Source organism: Meleagris gallopavo, chromosome 1, assembly GCF_905368555.1.
Source record: "Meleagris gallopavo chromosome 1, MGAL_WU_HG_1.1, whole genome shotgun sequence".
In the NCBI taxonomy this organism is placed as follows: Eukaryota; Metazoa; Chordata; class Aves; order Galliformes; family Phasianidae; genus Meleagris; species Meleagris gallopavo.
The window spans coordinates 113663365-113682964 of NC_139404.1; the positions used below are offsets into that span (position 1 = coordinate 113663365).

Sequence of the window (19600 nt, forward strand, 5' to 3'; positions counted from 1 at the left end):
GGCCCCCACAGCTCTGTGGATCCTGCTGTGGAGGTTTTGGATAAGCAGCAAGGCAGCGGCTTGGAGTTCACTGCCTGCAAAAGGGCTCCCTGCCACCACCTGAGCGAGAGCAAGGAGAAGCAGGGTCATTTCTGCAGCAAGGGCGGTGGCTTCCTCCAGGAGGGAAGCAGCCTGGCTCTGCTCTGGAGGGCACGGAGCAGCCAGCAGCTTTGCCCATGGTGCTGTAAGCCCAGGTAGAGAACAGCATCCCCAGGGGTGAGGTGGGTGCTGGCACACCCGCCCATGCTGCTTCCTCCTTGAGGCTTGTGGCACTGGTCTCTGGAGCATCTACTCACCAGCAGACGTGCCAGGAGTATCTGGGGAGTCAGCAGTGGGCCTGCAGGGAGAAAGAAGTGCTGAGTGAGATGCAGACACGCCGTGCCCGGCCATGTACACCTCTGCTGTACATTCTGGATGCTAACACAGGTCAACGGAGCTCACGGGGGGAGTTTCTGCTCCTACCTTGAAACATGGAGCTGAGGAAATGGGGATCCAGTTCTTCTATCTCCTGCACTGTCAGGTCCCCTCTCTCAGCCAAGGCTTGGACGCAGCGGGAGACTGGGATAAGCATGCCGGTGTACTGGGCTGGCACCACGTACAGCAGCAGCCGTGGCCACAGGAGCTGTGGGGAACAAGGCAGTTGAGCGTGTCAGCATTCCTACCTCCACACAGAGATGAAGAGGACTCTGAATTTCCCTGAGTCTTGTGTGTTTCAGAACACATTGGAGGAGAGACCTGGGGTGTTGGAAGGGGACAAGGAACATGTGGTGTGAATGCAAGGAGTGGCAGCAGGGCAGAGTGTGACTTACTTTGGTCATCCCTCTCATGGAGACATCCAGTGACTCCAGGATGTCCATACACAGCTCTTGGAGAGCGCCTTCTTCCTGGGCTTCCTGGGCAGAAACATCTCCAGCTGCCTGCACAACAGTGTTGTTGAAACACCGGTTACTCTCAGTCGTCAGGAGCCTCTCAGGAGGCTCAGGTGTGGCCTCACCGGTGCTTCTGTGCCAGCCTCTGAGCAGCATGGGTCTTCCAAAGGAAGATGCTGCCCACTGTCCTTACCCTTCTTCCTGTGGTGCGGCTGAACTCACTGAAGATGTGCCCCACCACATCCCAGGCTGAGCAGCTCCAGGTGTTAGAACTGAGCAGATCCTTGATGAAATGCAGAATGGCCTTCCTCACCTGCCAGGAGTCAATTGTGGATTTGATTTTCCTGCTCAGAAGGCCAAGGGAAGCCACCTGCTCATCGGGGCAGCCCTTTGGGCATGAGCAGAGACAACAAGAGCAGAGAAGAAGCCTTGGCTCCTGAGGTGAGGGCCAGGCCTTAGCACCAGGCTGTACACTTTCCATGCGCAGTACAGGGACCTGATGGCTCCACTCTACCTGCTCTCCCCACAGGAGCCATCGCAACCCTGTTGTCAATGCCCCAGCACCTCCCTGGGCACCCAAGCCCTGCTAGTGTTGGCATCAGCATCGCCACCCCAGCAGAGCTTTCCTTTCCCAGATCAGCTCACCTGGGTCCTGGGGTCACTGCACACACACTGCATAGCCTCCACAATCTGGGGCAGCTTCTCTGTGATTGCGGGCTCTGCAAGAGATGCACAGAAGCATGCATGGAGGCACAACCCAGGTGGCAAAAGGGATCCCCGGAAGTCCCGACCCGTGGTACTGACCATCAGAGCGAGCCAGAGCACCGAGGAGACCCAGGGCTGCCACGCATCCAGCCTCCCTCTCACCGCCCAGCTGCGACTGCAGAAACAGGACCATTTCCTCTGGGCAGAATCGGGCTGCAGGAAGGAAATCCCACACTGTGTTAGCAAGAAACTCGCGTTCATTCCTGAGGTTTGCGAGAGAGGTTTTGGACAGGGCACCACCAAGCATCACCAAGTCTCCTCTCCTTACCCTGCAGCATGATGCAGTGGGTCAGTTCTGCTCTGTCAGCCTCGCTGTGCTGTTTGGTGTCATCAGAGAGCTGTGGGAACAAGGTCCATTTGAGAAAATTGCATCAGCATTGAGGATGGAAAAGAAACTGCGCTGACAGCTCTCCTCTGCTTTAGCAACTCTCGGGATGAGGGCATGCAGACAAAACACAGCCCACCCCACAGCATCCCCAGGGCACACGGACAGCTCTGGAGCAGCCAGGGGCATGCAGAAGCTAGGTCTGAGCAGCCGTCAGAGGCTCGGAGCTTTGCAGTCCTTCTGATACTTAGCCAAGAGGAAAATTGCTGTGGATGCACGGATAGGCCCCCCTTACCTGGTAGAACACAGCTCTGGTGATGGCCAGAAACTTGTCCTTGGGGATGACCGATTGAACTCCCTCTAAGGCCTCCAGGAAGATACTGAGGCTCTGCAAGAGACCAGGAAAGGAAGAGAGGGCTGAAGCCACATCTAGCCACTTGGGAGAGGAGAAACTGATTCCCAGTGGTTTGTCCACTGGGAGAAGCTCCTGCACAGGTGTTCTGGTTTGTTCCCTCTTCCTAGTAGCACCAAAAGAGTCTCTGCTCTCAATCAATCCCTGTTTGGGCATCGTTTGCAGGCATTTCCCAACCAGCAGCCCTCTTCTCCCCCATCAGATACAACTGGACATAGTCCCCCGGCTGTTAGCACACAGCTCCTCAGGCACTCAGAGTCCCACGGTGGTGGTGATGGTGAAGCCTCCCATTCCCAGGATGGGCCCTAGTGACTTCTGGCTTTCTTCTGGCTCCTGTCTGGGTTGTTCCTTCCTTCACTGAAGAACTCAGGAAGCCTCAGAGCTCCCTTAGTCACCTATTCCTTCGTCCTCCAAGGGCTCCCAGCCTTCTCCCTGCATCCTGCTGACCCCTCGTGGCACTTGCATGGGCTCTACACTGATCCCTGCACAGCATCTCACCTTGGTCACCATGCAGGTGTCTTGAACGTCTTGATACTGGTGCACAAGCCAGAGGACGTGCTCCCAGACGTGCTTTTGCTGCAGCTCCTCTTGCAGGAGGACAGTCAACATGGAAGCCACAGCCCCGAGGACAGCCTGTTTGTCCTGGAGAGGGATGGCAGAGGCCCAGCATCAAGGACTGAAGGTTTGCCCTTCCTATAGAGAGGGCTTTCTCTTTCTCTTTCCCTTTCCCTTCCCCATTCCCCCGTTTCCAGCAGGAGATGGGCTCGCTCTCCCTGGGCAGGCAGGTTTTCCCCACACCCTCATCCCCAGCTCTCCCTGCCACAGTGCTGTGACATGCGGCTGCTCCCTGGTAGAGAGATCCAGCCCTGAAAACAAATCCAGTTCAGGGCACTTTGCAGAGCCAGCCCCCTCCCTCTCATCACCCCTCTACTTTCAGCCTGCTGGGCACAGACAGAGCTGCTGACATGAATGTCCCCACCACCATCCTGGGCTGAGAATGCAGCAGTGCTCACCTTTTCCTCCTTGCAGTCCTGCCAGTTGCTCAGCACAGAGCAGAAGAGCTGGTAAAGATTCTTATAGATCTGCTCTTTCTCTGTGTCAGGCCAGGGGCATTGCTTTCCAGAGTACAAATGAACCTTGACTCCTTCCAACCATTGTTTCACAACTGAAAATAACAAAATAAAATGAAAAAAATAAACGGATAATTAATTAAAAAGAAAAAAAAAGAGAGAGAGAGAGAAAGAAAAGGGAGCCTGTGAGAGTCTGCAGCAGGGTGAGGTGCAAGGGCTGTCCTGAGCCCCCCTGCTCTGGGGCCAGCACTCACCAGCACAAGCAATGCGCAGGGTCCGGCCGCTCCTCACCTGGCCCACCACACTGCGCAGGCCAGCCAGCATCAGCCACACGAAGGAGATGCATTGTGGAGCTGCAGAGAGGAAGGAGAGGGGCACGGTCAGAGCCTCAGCAGGGAGGGAGGAGAGGCTGCAGCCCTGCATCCCCCAGCTCAATGCAGATCATGCGCAAGGGGAGAGATCCCTTCCCCCGGTTGTTACAGATGCCAGGAGGCTGAGGGCACTCTACCATATTTGCTGAAGAGTTTGCTCAGGGTGACAAGCACAAACTCCTTGGACATCTCCCGTGTGGCCTTCAGGTGGCCCTGGAGCTCGGCCATCACCAAGGAGAAGTGTGTCCGGGCCAGAGCCACCAGGACATTGCTGGCAGCCGTTCTCACGCTGTCCATCACGCCCTGAAAAAGAGTCACTGGTGACACACGGCACAGGAGACTGCTCGAGACCTTCCCTTGGAAAGGCTAAGCCACCACCATCCGCCAGCAGAACACCAGCGCGGGCAGGCAGCTCCCTTTGCTTTCAGGAGTGACCCTCACCTGGGCTGCTGTCAGGTCCTGGGACACCTCTGCCAGCAGCCGGTTCACCACTCCGCACGGTGGGCGGCTGTCATCTTCCCACAGGACGTGCTCCAGCTCGCAGTACGCCTGCGCTCGGTCACCCTGGGGACAGAGATAGGTCACGTTTTGCTTTGCCCTTGTTCCTGGGGAGCCGCCCGCTGCCACCCATCGCTATGCCGATGTGCTGCCGGGGCCTGGCACCCACAGGAGGCCGTGGCACTGGGCCAGGGCAAGGACTCATGGTTGGACGTCCCCAGCTCACCTCCTGGTCTTGCAGGCGCTGCAGCAGCAAAGTCACGGCACAGACGGGGACAGGGCTTTCCACCCTGCCTCTCTCCCTGCGACGTGCACATCTGGGCATGCAGCCCACACAGGCAAAGAGACCTGGAAGGAAAGAGCAGAGCAGCTGTCGCTGGTGTTGCTTGGAGCCAGGGCCGAGCATCCGGCCAGCTTTGGGAGGAACGCTCCTCCAGCCCCACAGTGGGGGTGGGCTGTGCTGGCACATGTGTGGTTAGCAGGTAGAGGGGAGAGAGCCTTCCCGTTGCTGGGGTACTGGGGAAACCACGGTGGGCAGCTGCACTCAGCAGAGCAAGGGCAGTGCTGCTGGCACATCCTAAAGAGATACTGGTGGCACACACATGCTCGGGCAACATCACAGTGTTCAGAGAGGTGAGGGACTCACCTCGAAGGGCTCTCAGCCGCTCCATCACAGCAGGATGTTTCCAGATAGACACAACGCTCTCTCTGGGTTCACTTCCTGCGCGTCCCACAAGCGGACTGAGCCACCGCTCCCACCGCTGCCACAGGGGTGAAAGCAACAACTGTGACATCACAGCAAGGAATGACACCTCACAGAGAATGACGTGCCCTGGGCTGGGGACCAGTTTTCAAATGGAACACGTAGAGGTACAATCTAAAGTGTGATCTCTATATTAAACAAGAGAAAATTAAAAATAAGTTTTGTTACTTTTTATATTATCTGATGCAATTTCTGAGGGCTGCTCTGAAAGTAATGCCCTCCAGTGCATGGTGTTGGCCCATGATGTCAGAGGTGAATGTTGGTGGTGTGGCAGTAGGAGTTGAACTTTCCCACCAGTATTCCATGGTGTGTTATTACCTTGTGACAGATGGCAGCAGAGGGATAGTCTGACACAATGGATCTGATGTGGAAGTGCAGATGAAGCAGAGATATGTCTCTGAACTCCTCCACGTGGAAGAAATGTCACCCACTGACATTCACCAATGCACACGGAGCATTGAAAAAGACCAAGCAGTGGATGTGAGCACAGTGAGGAGGTGGGCAACAGCAACAGCAACAGCAGGTCAGCTCCGCTGGTGCAGATTGTTACAAGTGCAGCACGGTGTGCAAACTCTTGTTCATTGCTGGTGAAAAGGCATAGCTCATAGTGTTGACAGTTTTGTAGCTGAGAATGTGAAGAGGTTTCAAGAGGGATTACAGCTTTATTGTGTGGAACAGTGTTTTCCAATTGGGTTGAAGCGGGATTTCTCTCCAAAAGTCTGGCAACCTGTATCTGGATGGCATAGATGCTGGCATTAAGGGGCTGCATGGCCCTGGGCAGCTGGGGGCAAGTCTGAGCCTTGCTGCCACTGGGCACATGCACTCACACAGACAGGTGTGCACATGTGCATGCATGCAGACACACACGCACACACATACACGCATATGCAAGACAGCCTGCACTGATCAAATTCAGAGATGACCATGGTGACCAGCAGCTTATGAAGATACAACTACTCCCTTTTATCCATTTTTCCCTCTGTTTTTTCACTTTTCTTTCCCAAACAATCTTGATCCATCTCCTCTCCAACCTCTAGCTTCTCCTTCATTTTGTGTGCAACCTCAAGATGCTCTATTCTACACCTCAAGAAATGATTGGTTTGGTCAGGGGTGCCTTTATAGCCTTTCTCCAGCCCCTTGCATTGTCCCACAGTTGTGGGACTGGTCACCCAGCACAGCGAAGGGCCAGTTTCCCAGCCCATGGGCCTCTGATATGGTAAGGAGACTCACAAGAGCTGGTTGCACTTGAGTGCCATTTCACAGGGGCCTCCTAGAAGGAATCCAGCAGGGGGCCACAAAGTTAATAAAGGGCTTAGAGCACCTCACATAAGAAGAAAGGCTAAGTAACCTGGGTCTGGTCAGCCTGGGGAACAGAAGACTGAGGGGAGTTCTAGCCAAATTAAAGAGCTGAGCAACCAGAGCAATCACTAATCACCTGAAGTTTAAGAAGAAAAAGTGCTGAATTCTGAACATGGGAAAGAGCAACCCTGGCTATACATACAGAGTGGAGGATGAGACATTTACTGAATTTTCTGGAAAGGAGGGAAAGGTATGGATGTACAGAGTAGTGGCACTATGTGTTCATATAGGATATTGAGTTATAACAGACAGAGAGGGCAGTGTTCATACAGTTCTATGGTTCAAGTAGAAGAGTTAGTAGCTGTGTGCAGTGATCATTAAAGAAGCTGAGACTGAAGAGCCAGTGAGTGGCCTATAACTAGAGAGTAGTGTAACACCATCATTTTGGCCTGTTGCATATGCCGTATTCAATTAGGAGAACATAACCCCCTAAAAGACCAGCCTCTACATTTGAGAGATAATAATGGCCTATGGGCTTCGTAGCAAATAAACTAAATTGGTCCATTCCAAATCTCTGAGTTAAAACAGTACATGTTAGTGAGCACTAGCAAAATATTAGGGTTAGCTCAGATTCAGGCAGTCTGATGAGCAACAGGAGACCATACTTCTTAGGGTCTGAAACTGTGGTTTGGCTCACTGTCCAAACTCAAATCCATTCAGTCAGATACCAGAAACCAGTTTACTGCCAGGATGGTCCAAGAGTGGGCATAGTATGAAGGAATCTACTGTATTTTTCACATCCCATACCACCGTCAGGTGTTCTTAAATGTAATAATGGCCTCTTGAAATGAGCACTGAAACCCAAGAGTCAGGATGATCACAATGAGTGACTGATGCAGTAGTAAAGGTCAGGAGTCATTGGGGAATTAATGGGTCCCCATGACTCACTGCATTCTGCCCTAAAGCCCCATCTGTACTTCCTAGAAAAAGACAACCTGAAGATCCTGTAAATTCACTCCATTTTCCAGGTAACTTTCCAGCAGCATGGCAAGTACATCTGACCGTAAAGACTGCCTTCATCCCTCACACATGGGTGGCGGCTGATGCACATGGGAAAAACCATCATATCAATACCTCATGGGCAGTATGAATCAGTGCATCAATACCTGATGGATAAGTCTTCCAGAACCAGCTCATCTGGGTCCTGGAGTCCCTAGACAGGCCTTGCACAGCCTCCGCAACCTGAGGCAGCTTCTCACAGGCTCTGCAAGAGGTACACAGAAGCATGCATGGAGGCACAACCCAGGTAGGAAAAGGAATCCCTGGAAGCCCTGGCTGTGGTACTGCCCAAGTCCCATCAGCTTATGAAGTGTGAACAGAAACAAGCAGAGCAAATTTACTGGGATATGCTGAGGTAAAGACTAAAAGTGGGTAATTACATTTTTAGATTGTCTCCTGGTATATGTCATGCTCAGAGGCTGAGATTGCTGTCATGCATCTGCTTGGAAAAAAATGCAATGTGACACTTAGCCAATGTGAGAATCTGTGCTGTAATTTGCTCTTTTTTGTGTGTGTGTGCATTTGTTTTTCTTAGCATTTCCCAGTTCCTACTACTCAAGCTGCCTGTGTTTCTTTTTACTGTCAGATCATGCCTCCTCTCCCCTCCTCTCCCCTCCTCTCCCCTCCTCTCCCCGCCTCTCCCCTCCTTCCCCTCCTCTCCCCTCCTCTCCCCTCCTCTCCTCTCCTCTCCCCTCCTCTCCCTCCTCCTCCTCTCCTCTCCTCTCCTCTCCTCTCCTCTCCTCTCCTCTCCTCTCCTCTCCTCTCCTCTCCTCTCCTCTCCTCTCCTCTCCTCTCCTCTCCTCTCCTCTCTCTCTCTCTCCTCCCCTCTCCTCTCCTTCCCTCTCCTCATTCTTCTTTCCTTTCTCTCTCTTCTCCTCCTCTTTCTCTCCCTCTTCTCCCCTCTTCTCCTCTCTTCTCTTCTCTTCTCTTCTCTTCTCTTCTCTTCTCTTCTCTTCTCTTCTCTTCTCCTCTCTTCTCTTCTCTTCTCTTCTCTTCTCTTCTCTTCTCTTTCTCTCCTCTCCTCTCCTCTCCTCTCTTCTCTTCTCTTCTCTTCTCTTCTCTTCTCTTCTCTTCTCTTCTCTTCTCTTCTCTTCTCTTCTCTTCTCTTCTCTTCTCTTCTCTTCTCTTCTCTTCTCTTCTCTTCTCTCTCTCTTCTCTTCTCTTCTCTTCTCTTCTCTCTCCTCTTCTCTTCTCTTCTCTTCTCTTCTCTTCTCTTCTCTTCTCTTCTCTTCTCTTCTCTTCTCTTCTCTTCTCTTCTCTTCTCCCCTCTTCTCTTCCTCTTCTCTTCCTCTTCTCTTCTCTTCTACCGCCCCCACCGTTGAAGACAAAACTCTCTTATTCTCTTCCATGTCTCGCTAGAAAAAGGAGAGTCTCAAGTTGTGACTGAGTAATTTTTGCCTCAAACGGACTTTAGAGGAAAAAAGAAAAGCTGCTTCCTCCCTGGCTCGCTCTGGCAGAGGCAAGCTACAAGTGTGACCAGAGCAACAGCAAAGGCAGAAGTGCCAGTACCTGTCTGTGGCCTTAGGCAGCCGGGAGAAATTGTCAATCATGATCTCTGCGTCACAGCGAGTGAGGATGACCACTGCTTGGCACAGGAAGGGTATAAACATGCTCTGCTGCGTGGAAGATGTGCAGCTGCGCAGAATGTAGAGGATCAGCAGCACCTGAATGAAGAAGGAGAGAAAGAACGACTTGCTGCATCCTTGACTCTGCAGGGCCTAACCACGGACATTCAGCACATGAACAGTGCCTGCTCCCTTGACATGCTGCCAAGGCCTAAGCCTAAATTTCATGCCAGCCACTGTGTCCAAGCCCTGGCTTTGCACTCAGGCTGTGATTCTTTAGCATAAGAGGCAAATGGCACAAGGTGTAGTGCAACCGAAAATCCAAGGCACATGAAAGAAATTCTCTTACGTCCCGACAGATGTCCTTCCCGTACATCAGCAGAAAAGTGATCATCCACTTCCCAGCTGCACGCACGCGCATTCCTTTGCCTTTCCGGAAGGTCTCCTTGATGGCCGTCATGAAGTCAACGGTGTGTTCCAGGGGGAAGTTTCTGCACACCATCTGCAGAGAAATGAGAAGCAGGAGAGATCTCATCACTGCACTGCGGCAGCTCTTCAAAACAGAAAGCAGTCTTGAGGGCATTCTTAGTTCAGTGGCTTGCTTATCATTCAGGCAGCAATTGCAATGCTCCTGCTGTCCACACCCTTCCATTCATATGTACAGTGGTTGAACCTTCTCTCAGCTTCTCCATCCATACCGTTTGCTTACGTGCAAAGTCTACCTCCCAACAAACCACAGTCACACACACACACACGCACACACACACACATATCATGGAATCAGTTCCTTGCACTAGGCACCTGAAAGCCAGACGGCTCAGCGCCTCCTGCTACTTGCTGAGAAAAGTGGTCTCAGGGTGACAGCTCATTCTGGAAGTGATGGGAGAGGCTGGAGGGAGCAGAGGAATGTGCAGAAGCCTATGCACTGAGATCCTACCACTCTTTTTTGGGTCCACTTACCCTTGCAATTTTGGATGAGGTCTGGAGCTGAGAGATGGTGCTGCAGTCATTCAGCCCCTCACACAGGCTCCCAATGTCTCCCATCTCAATGACTCTGTTGGTCACCTTGGCTGGAAAGAGCACGGGGAGAAAAGGGAAGTCATGCTTCTGAAAACAGAACCTCTTTCCACAGGGGATAGACAGAGGACAGGGTGGGGACAAGAAGAGAGCTGTGCACAGTGCCTCTCCCTCCTGTAAACAGGGCCCAGCCCGTGGGGCTCTGGTAGTGCTGCGGAGGAGAGCACATGGCTGGTGCACATCTGCTCTACTCACCTTGGATTTGAAGAAGGGAGCTCAGGCAGGTGGCGGCCAACTGGCGGGATGTGGGCATGGGATCACATGTCAGAGGTGCCAGCAATCCCACCAAGGAGCCAAAATGCTCACAGGCATCTCCTCTCTGCAGGGGTGAGAGGCAGGAACAAAGCTGTAGGCAGCCCCAGCTCTCCCTAGCTTCTCTTGCCTGTGCCTTCCCCACGCAATGGGTGACACAGCATGCACAGCTGGGTGGAGCTCGCCTTCCAGCTCAGGAGCACCGGGGAGGGAGCCAGGGGCATGTGTTGGGGCTCTTTACTCACTTGAAGTTCTTCACAAGCAGCCAGCAGCTGGGAGCAGGTCTGCAGGGCCCTCTTGCGCTCCCACATACTGTCTGATGTCAGTGATCTCTGCAGGACCTGGGGCAGAGCATACGTCTCACTACGGACATCTTTTCTTTTCCTTCCTGCGACCTTTCTCCCTGTCCCTCCTTTCCCGACACTTTCCCTCAGAGCCTGCCCTGTGGCTCCACGCAGCCCCCCGCCTCACTGAGCAACAGCACTGCTGCCTGCTCTCTCTGCAGAAACTCCTGCGTCCTAATCCAGGAGCTTTTTCTCAGCTGTGGCCTGCCAGGGGCTGGCCCTGCCTTTTCCTATGCAGGGCCCATTTCTCTGCCCATTTCCGAGCTCGCAGTGAGCTGGCAGGTCAGCAGGAGATTTGTCTCCTTTTCATTGTCCTCTCAATCACCAGATCTCTGTCTCCGCTATCAGCAGGGACCATGCTTTCTCCCTTGCCCCACACATACTCACATGGACTATGTTCTGGAAGAAGCGGAGGGTGGGCTCTGTCTCGAGTAAAACTGCCATGAGCCGGCCCAGAGCTTTCAATGATGTTTGCTGAAGCTGAAAGCAGAAGAGGGGATTGAGATGTGGCATCATGGCTGCTGCCAGAGCATAGTGTGTGCTGAGGTAGGGTTCCGACTCAGAGGTGGCCGGGAAAGTTACGGCAGGTTACCTGCAGGTACTGTGCTGCTTGCTGTGACTTCTTGATCTTCAGCATCATCTCTGCTGAAGGGTACGTCACAATGTTTTTGCAGCACAGAGTCAACATTTCATGCATGTCCTTGCTTCCTAAAGAAGGCTTCAGCTTGCTGACAGGAAGAAAAAAGGAAGAAGAGAAAGTAGAAAGAGCCTTTACCAGTGCTCTTCAGACTGGTTCAGACAACATCTCAGTTTCTCCTAATGGACAGCTGCAAAGCCAACACCCCCAGCCCGTGCTGCTGAGCACTGTCTTTAGTTCCATTAGCACCTGCCTCCTCCCCGGCAGCAGTGAACCACCTGCCTCTCTGAAGAGAAGGAGACCCCAGGTCTCCCTTCTCTTCCCTACCAGGGTACAGAAGCACCAGGGCCTTTCTCCCTGCCCAGAACCTCAACTTTGCTGGGCACAACAGCCCAGCCATCTCTCTTGTAGATGTGGCTCCTCAACCCCTGCCCCCTCCAGGCCTTCAGCCAAATGGAGAACCACCATGCTGCCTTGTAACCCCAGAGGCTCCTTACCTCAACTGCTCCAGGGCCAGAACCACCTTGAGGGGCACTGGAGATACAGGGGTGCCCAAGTAGTACTTCTTCAGCAAGTCCTGCAAGTACCAGAGAGACACTGTCAAAGTGGATAAAGGGCATGTGAGAGCTCTTCTGCCCAGCCCAGAGACAGACACAACTGCCACACACCGGCCCCATCACTCTCACATTTCCCTGCGAGGCACTGCAGGATGCAGCAGCTCCACAGCTGGTGGACCTAGCCCGCCACCCAGCCGCTGCCTGACAGCACCCAAAGTCCCCATCAGCTGGAGATGTGTGACTGAGGGAGACGTGTATGCCTACAGGGAAGTGAGCCTTGTGGCACAGCCCAGAACTCCGCTGCAGAGAGCCCTAGTCTCTAGGCACTCACCATCAGGATCTCCAGCAGCTTGCCCTTCAACGAGGTGTTAAAGCAAGCGGAGGCACCCACGGCATGGACGGCAGAGCTTAAGTCAGTGATGCTCTGCACCAGCACGAGCTTGTTCTGCAAGTCCTGAGGCCCAAGAGAGAAAAACATTCTTTGAACTGTGGGAAGGGCTGCAAGGGAGACACGTGGAGGCAATGCTAAGGGAAGGGCTTGGATCTTCATCTGGGCACAAACCGTTCCCCAAGGGACCTTTGGAAAGAGAAGGTCCATCTCAGCATCTCCCCACATGAAGGGGCTGCAGCCGGGTGCTCAGACACCCTGGCACACTTTGAGCTCTCACCCGACAGCTGCAGCTGTACAGCAGCAGGATGTTGCCCACAATGTCTCTCTCCAGGCGGGCAAGCAGCTGTTCCTTGGAGGCTTGCAGTGCCAAGCTGCCATGGGCGAGGATGAGAGCGCTGCGTGTGGCGTGAGCTCTCGTGCTGTTCAGCTCCATCTGTGAGGGGAGAAATGCCTTGAGACACTCGCTCAATGGCCCCCAGTGCCCAGTGATGCACCTGGGCTCCCAAGGCAGGAGCTGCTGTGAAAATAAGGCAGAAGAATGCCAAGATGGAAACCCATAACACTTTACCTTCTTGCTCCTGGAAATCCTCCCACTCTGGCCTTTGCACAGCCTGGACGCAAACATGGTGAGTGTGTCCAGGACTGCGTGGAAGTTGCTCTCAGCAGCATGGCTGACAAGAGAGATCATTCCCTGCACAAAAGAACAAAGGGCAGTTGGCGCAGGCCTGAACCTACTGGCGCAGCCAGCCACAGTGGCCAGGCTGGTCCTCACTTGAGGGAAGCAACAGCAGAGAGGAGATTGAAAGGCCCAAGCAGGGCCAGGAGAAGCCCTCTGCCCCAGGGACAGAGCGGGGATGCTCGCAGGAGCTGGAGGAGAGGAGAGCTCACCTGGGCCTCAGATGGCTCCTCTGCGTTTGCTTCTTCCAGGTGCTGCAGCAGCTTCTCTTGGACATGGAGGACTTCCTTACAAGCACCCAGAACTGTCCCCAGAGCCTTGTACAGGAAAGACTGCATGGGAAGGGAGGAATAAGTTGGGATGTGGTAGCAGCGTGACCTGCTGGGAGAGGGCCAGGTGGAAGGACCCACGCTCCCTGGGAGTTGCTGAGAGCAGCTGCAGGGCCGAGCTTTAGCCAGCCCCCAAGCAGTTTGCAGGCAAAGGCCCTCTGGGGGGAACGGGCTGGAGAAGCAGCGTGAGTAGGCCATGTGGGCAGAGCACCAGCCACAGCCACAGCCCCAGTTGGGCACCTGCAGCTGCACCGCTGGGTAGAGCCGAGGGAGACCTACCTTTTCTCCAGAGCTGCTGGGAGAACTGCTCAGCTGCCGGCTTAGCTCGCAGCTCAGGGCCTTGGTCCAGGCCTCGTCCTCCATGGTGTCCAGCGACGCCCTCAGGAACTGTTGGAGAACAGGAAAAGCCAACGTTCCCTTGCCCTTTGCCTCTTCCCACATTCCCAAGTCGCCACAGCCCTCTGCGGATCAGCTTCTCCCAGCATTCCCTCCATTAAAGCCACCTGCCACTCTTTTCCTAGGACCCCCCTTGGGCTTGGGACAAAGAGGAAGAGGCAGCACCACAGAGGCACGCAGCCACTCCACAGCAGCATTTGAGAGGCTGTTCCTGTCCCATGGTGGCTCATATGGGAGCAGGGCTCCTTGAGGCAGGCAAGCACTTCTCTGCACTGTGTCTCCTCACAATGCTGTACCTTTAGCAGACGATGCTCCCACTCTGCAGAGTCCATGAAGCTCTCATCTTTCCCTGCACAGCAACAAGAAGCAAAAAAACCCTTGCTTGGGATCAAGGCACAAAAGAAGAGCTGCTGCAAACATTGCTTGGCCTGGGCACTTGGCACTGCCAAGCTGGGACCTGCACCCCCTCTACCATGACCTGTCCCTCCCACGAACACTGTCCCAGCAGGAGCACAGAACTGCTCCAAGACTGCTGTCTGAGGGGAAGTGAAGGGCCCATCCATGCCCTGGAATGGGCAGACCCCCGGGGTTAAGGTCCACAAGCACCAGTGCTGTCTCCCTGGAACGGGAACAGCAGCAGAGCAAGTGCTGGGCCACAGGCAACACTTCCCCTCTGCCACACTGCAGAGCTGCATTTTCACTCCCCTCCTTCCATGCCTCCCTCTCCACTAATACTTTACCTTCGAGGCAACGCAGCAGCACGGGGATCTCAGCAGCCCACATGGCCCCCACAGCTCTGTGGATCCTGCTGTGGAGGTTTTGGATAAGCAGCAAGGCAGCGGCTTGGAGTTCACTGCCTGCAAAAGGGCTCCCTGCCACCACCTGAGCGAGAGCAAGGAGAAGCAGGGTCATTTCTGCAGCAAGGGCGGTGGCTTCCTCCAGGAGGGAAGCAGCCTGGCTCTGCTCTGGAGGGCACGGAGCAGCCAGCAGCTTTGCCCATGGTGCTGTAAGCCCAGGTAGAGAACAGCATCCCCAGGGGTGAGGCGGGTGCTGGCACACCCGCCCATGCTGCTTCCTCCTTGAGGCTTGTGGCACTGGTCTCTGGAGCATCTACTCACCAGCAGACGTGCCAGGAGTATCTGGGGAGTCAGCAGTGGGCCTGCAGGGAGAAAGAAGTGCTGAGTGAGATGCAGACACGCCGTGCCCGGCCATGTACACCTCTGCTGTACATTCTGGATGCTAACACAGGTCAACGGAGCTCACGGGGGGAGTTTCTGCTCCTACCTTGAAACATGGAGCTGAGGAAATGGGGATCCAGTTCTTCTATCTCCTGCACTGTCAGGTCCCCTCTCTCAGCCAAGGCTTGGACGCAGCGGGAGACTGGGATAAGCATGCCGGTGTACTGGGCTGGCACCACGTACAGCAGCAGCCGTGGCCACAGGAGCTGTGGGGAACAAGGCAGTTGAGCGTGTCAGCGTTCCTACCTCCACACAGAGATGAAGAGGACTCTGAATTTCCCTGAGTCTTGTGTGTTTCAGAACACATTGGAGGAGAGACCTGGGGTGTTGGAAGGGGACAAGGAACATGTGGTGTGAATGCAAGGAGTGGCAGCAGGGCAGAGTGTGACTTACTTTGGTCATCCCTCTCATGGAGACATCCAGTGACTCCAGGATGTCCATACACAGCTCTTGGAGAGCGCCTTCTTCCTGGGCTTCCTGGGCAGAAACATCTCCAGCTGCCTGCACAACAGTGTTGTTGAAACACCGGTTACTCTCAGTCGTCAGGAGCCTCTCAGGAGGCTCAGGTGTGGCCTCACCGGTGCTTCTGTGCCAGCCTCTGAGCAGCATGGGTCTTCCAAAGGAAGATGCTGCCCACTGTCCTTACCCTTCTTCCTGTGGTGCGGCTGAACTCACTGAAGATGTGCCCCACCACATCCCAGGCTGAGCAGCTCCAGGTGTTAGAACTGAGCAGATCCTTGATGAAATGCAGAATGGCCTTCCTCACCTGCCAGGAGTCAATTGTGGATTTGATTTTCCTGCTCAGAAGGCCAAGGGAAGCCACCTGCTCATCGGGGCAGCCCTTTGGGCATGAGCAGAGACAACAAGAGCAGAGAAGAAGCCTTGGCTCCTGAGGTGAGGGCCAGGCCTTAGCACCAGGCTGTACACTTTCCATGCACAATACAGGGACCTGATGGCTCCACTCTACCTGCTCTCCCCACAGGAGCCATCGCAACCCTGTTGTCAATGCCCCAGCACCTCCCTGGGCACCCAAGCCCTGCTAGTGTTGGCATCAGCATCGCCACCCCAGCAGAGCTTTCCTTTCCCAGATCAGCTCACCTGGGTCCTGGGGTCACTGCACACACACTGCATAGCCTCCACAATCTGGGGCAGCTTCTCTGTGATTGCGGGCTCTGCAAGAGATGCACAGAAGCATGCATGGAGGCACAACCCAGGTGGCAAAAGGGATCCCCGGAAGTCCCGACCCGTGGTACTGACCATCAGAGCGAGCCAGAGCACCGAGGAGACCCAGGGCTGCCACGCATCCAGCCTCCCTCTCACCGCCCAGCTGCGACTGCAGAAACAGGACCATTTCCTCTGGGCAGAATCGGGCTGCAGGAAGGAAATCCCACACTGTGTTAGCAAGAAACTCGCGTTCATTCCTGAGGTTTGCGAGAGAGGTTTTGGACAGGGCACCACCAAGCATCACCAAGTCTCCTCTCCTTACCCTGCAGCATGATGCAGTGGGTCAGTTCTGCTCTGTCAGCCTCGCTGTGCTGTTTGGTGTCATCAGAGAGCTGTGGGAACAAGGTCCATTTGAGAAAATTGCATCAGCATTGAGGATGGAAAAGAAACTGCGCTGACAGCTCTCCTCTGCTTTAGCAACTCTCGGGATGAGGGCATGCAGACAAAACACAGCCCACCCCACAGCATCCCCAGGGCACACGGACAGCTCTGGAGCAGCCAGGGGCATGCAGAAGCTAGGTCTGAGCAGCCGTCAGAGGCTCGGAGCTTTGCAGTCCTTCTGATACTTAGCCAAGAGGAAAATTGCTGTGGATGCACGGATAGGCCCCCCTTACCTGGTAGAACACAGCTCTGGTGATGGCCAGAAACTTGTCCTTGGGGATGACCGATTGAACTCCCTCTAAGGCCTCCAGGAAGATACTGAGGCTCTGCAAGAGACCAGGAAAGGAAGAGAGGGCTGAAGCCACATCTAGCCACTTGGGAGAGGAGAAACTGATTCCCAGTGGTTTGTCCACTGGGAGAAGCTCCTGCACAGGTGTTCTGGTTTGTTCCCTCTTCCTAATAGCACCAAAAGAGTCTCTGCTCTCAATCAATCCCTGTTTGGGCATCGTTTGCAGGCATTTCCCAACCAGCAGCCCTCTTCTCCCCCATCAGATACAACTGGACATAGTCCCCCCGGCTGTTAGCACACAGCTCCTCAGGCACTCAGAGTCCCACGGTGGTGGTGATGGTGAAGCCTCCCATTCCCAGGATGGGCCCTAGTGACTTCTGGCTTTCTTCTGGCTCCTGTCTGGGTTGTTCCTTCCTTGACTGAAGAACTCAGGAAGCCTCAGAGCTCCCTTAGTCACATATTCCTTCGTCCTCCAAGGGCTCCCAGCCTTCTCCCTGCATCCTGCTGACCCCTCGTGGCACTTGCATGGGCTCTACACTGATCCCTGCACAGCATCTCACCTTGGTCACCATGCAGGTGTCTTGAACGTCTTGATACTGGTGCACAAGCCAGAGGACGTGCTCCCAGACGTGCTTTTGCTGCAGCTCCTCTTGCAGGAGGACAGTCAACATGGAAGCCACAGCCCCGAGGACAGCCTGTTTGTCCTGGAGAGGGATGGCAGAGGCCCAGCATCAAGGACTGAAGGTTTGCCCTTCCTATAGAGAGGGCTTTCTCTTTCCCTTTCCCTTCCCCATTCCCCCGTTTCCAGCAGGAGATGGGCTCGCTCTCCCTGGGCAGGCAGGTTTTCCCCACACCCTCATCCCCAGCTCTCCCTGCCACAGTGCTGTGACATGCAGCTGCTCCCTGGTAGAGAGATCCAGCCCTGAAAACAAATCCAGTTCAGGGCACTTTGCAGAGCCAGCCCCCTCCCTCTCATCACCCCTCTACTTTCAGCCTGCTGGGCACAGACAGAGCTGCTGACATGAATGTCCCCACCACCATCCTGGGCTGAGAATGCAGCAGTGCTCACCTTTTCCTCCTTGCAGTCCTGCCAGTTGCTCAGCACAGAGCAGAAGAGCTGGTAAAGATTCTTATAGATCTGCTCTTTCTCTGTGTCAGGCCAGGGGCATTGCTTTCCAGAGTACAAATGAACCTTGACTCCTTCCAACCATTGTTTCACAACTGAAAATAACAAAATAAAATGAAAAAAATAAACGGATAATTAATTAAAAAGAAAAAAAAAGAGAGAGAGAGAAAGAAAAGGGAGCCTGTGAGAGTCTGCAGCAGGGTGAGGTGCAAGGGCTGTCCTGAGCCCCCCTGCTCTGGGGCCAGCACTCACCAGCACAAGCAATGCGCAGGGTCCGGCCGCTCCTCACCTGGCCCACCACACTGCGCAGGCCAGCCAGCATCAGCCACACGAAGGAGATGCATTGTGGAGCTGCAGAGAGGAAGGAGAGGGGCACGGTCAGAGCCTCAGCAGGGAGGGAGGAGAGGCTGCAGCCCTGCATCCCCCAGCTCAATGCAGATCATGCGCAAGGGGAGAGATCCCTTCCCCCGGTTGTTACAGATGCCAGGAGGCTGAGGGCACTCTACCATATTTGCTGAAGAGTTTGCTCAGGGTGACGAGCACAAACTCCTTGGACATCTCCCGTGTGGCCTTCAGGTGGCCCTGGAGCTCGGCCATCACCAAGGAGAAGTGTGTCCGGGCCAGAGCCACCAGGACATTGCTGGCAGCCGTTCTCACGCTGTCCATCACGCCCTGAAAAAGAGTCACTGGTGACACACGGCACAGGAGACTGCTCGAGACCTTCCCTTGGAAAGGCTAAGCCACCACCATCCGCCAGCAGAACACCAGCGCGGGCAGGCGGCTCCCTTTGCCTTCAGGAGTGACCTCTCACCTGGGCTGCTGTCAGGTCCTGGGACACCTCTGCCAGCAGCCGGTTCACCACTCCGCACGGTGGGCGGCTGTCATCTTCCCACAGGACGTGCTCCAGCTCGCAGTACGCCTGCGCTCGGTCACCCTGGGGACAGGGATAGGTCACGTTTTGCTTTGCCCTTGTTCCTGGGGAGCCGCCCGCTGCCACCCATCGCTATGCCGATGTGCTGCCGGGGCCTGGCACTCATGGGAGGCCATGGCACTGGGCCAGGGCAAGGATCGTGGATTGGACGTCCCCAGCTCACCTCCTGGTCTTGCAGGCGCTGCAGCAGCAAAGTCACGGCACAGACGGGGACAGGGCTTTCCACCCTGCCTCTCTCCCTGCGACGTGCACATCTGGGCATGCAGCCCACACAGGCAAAGAGACCTGGAAGGAAAGAGCAGAGCAGCTGTCGCTGGTGTTGCTTGGAGCCAGGGCCGAGCATCCGGCCAGCTTTGGGAGGAACGCTCCTCCAGCCCCACAGTGGGGGTGGGCTGTGCTGGCACATGTGTGGTCAGCAGGTAGAGGGGAGAGAGCCTTCCCGTTGCTGGGGTACTGGGGAAACCACGGTGGGCAGCTGCACTCAGCAGAGCAAGGGCAGTGCTGCTGGCACATCCTAAAGAGATACTGGTGGCACACACATGCTCGGGCAACATCACAGTGTTCAGAGAGGTGAGGGACTCACCTCGAAGGGCTCTCAGCCGCTCCATCACAGCAGGATGTTTCCAGATAGACACAACGCTCTCTCTGGGTTCACTTCCTGCGCGTCCCACAAGCGGACTGAGCCACCGCTCCCACCGCTGCCACAGGGGTGAAAGC

General features: G+C 54.9%; 1 protein-coding gene across 1 annotated transcript; it reads right to left on the reverse strand.

Annotated features, from left to right (window-relative positions):
• Positions 1-5658: 5658 nt before the first annotated feature.
• Positions 5659-19226, reverse strand: LOC146545579 (maestro heat-like repeat-containing protein family member 2B). Its single transcript, XM_085223758.1, has 30 exons — positions 19047-19226; positions 18764-18886; positions 18459-18624; positions 18205-18303; positions 17896-18047; positions 17387-17530; positions 16771-16863; positions 16419-16488; positions 16190-16303; positions 16031-16104; positions 15579-15698; positions 15326-15433; positions 14979-15138; positions 14813-14853; positions 14435-14576; positions 13991-14043; positions 13578-13685; positions 13182-13301; positions 12862-12984; positions 12546-12726; positions 12234-12400; positions 11843-11922; positions 11301-11436; positions 11096-11188; positions 10610-10696; positions 10308-10431; positions 9996-10105; positions 9385-9537; positions 8980-9134; positions 5659-5737 (listed from the first exon to the last, which is right to left on the reverse strand). The coding sequence occupies exons 1-30, from the start codon at positions 19224-19226 to the stop codon at positions 5659-5661; spliced, it is 3555 nt and encodes a 1184-aa protein (XP_085079884.1).
• Between the last annotated feature and the right edge of the window lie 374 nt (positions 19227-19600).

Bases quoted from the DNA above. Each gene is read 5' to 3' on its own strand.
- LOC146545579 (XM_085223758.1), bottom strand. From the start codon at position 19,226: ATGCTCGGCCCTGGCTCCAAGCAACACCAGCGACAGCTGCTCTGCTCT. The intron at 18,887-19,046 runs GTGAGCTGGGGA...CCCTGTCCCCAG, and splicing joins AGCGCCTGCAAGACCAGGAG to GGTGACCGAGCGCAGGCGTA. The intron at 12,401-12,545 runs GTCTGAGCACCC...TCTCCCTTGCAG, and splicing joins AGCTCAAAGTGTGCCAGGGT to CCCTTCCCACAGTTCAAAGA.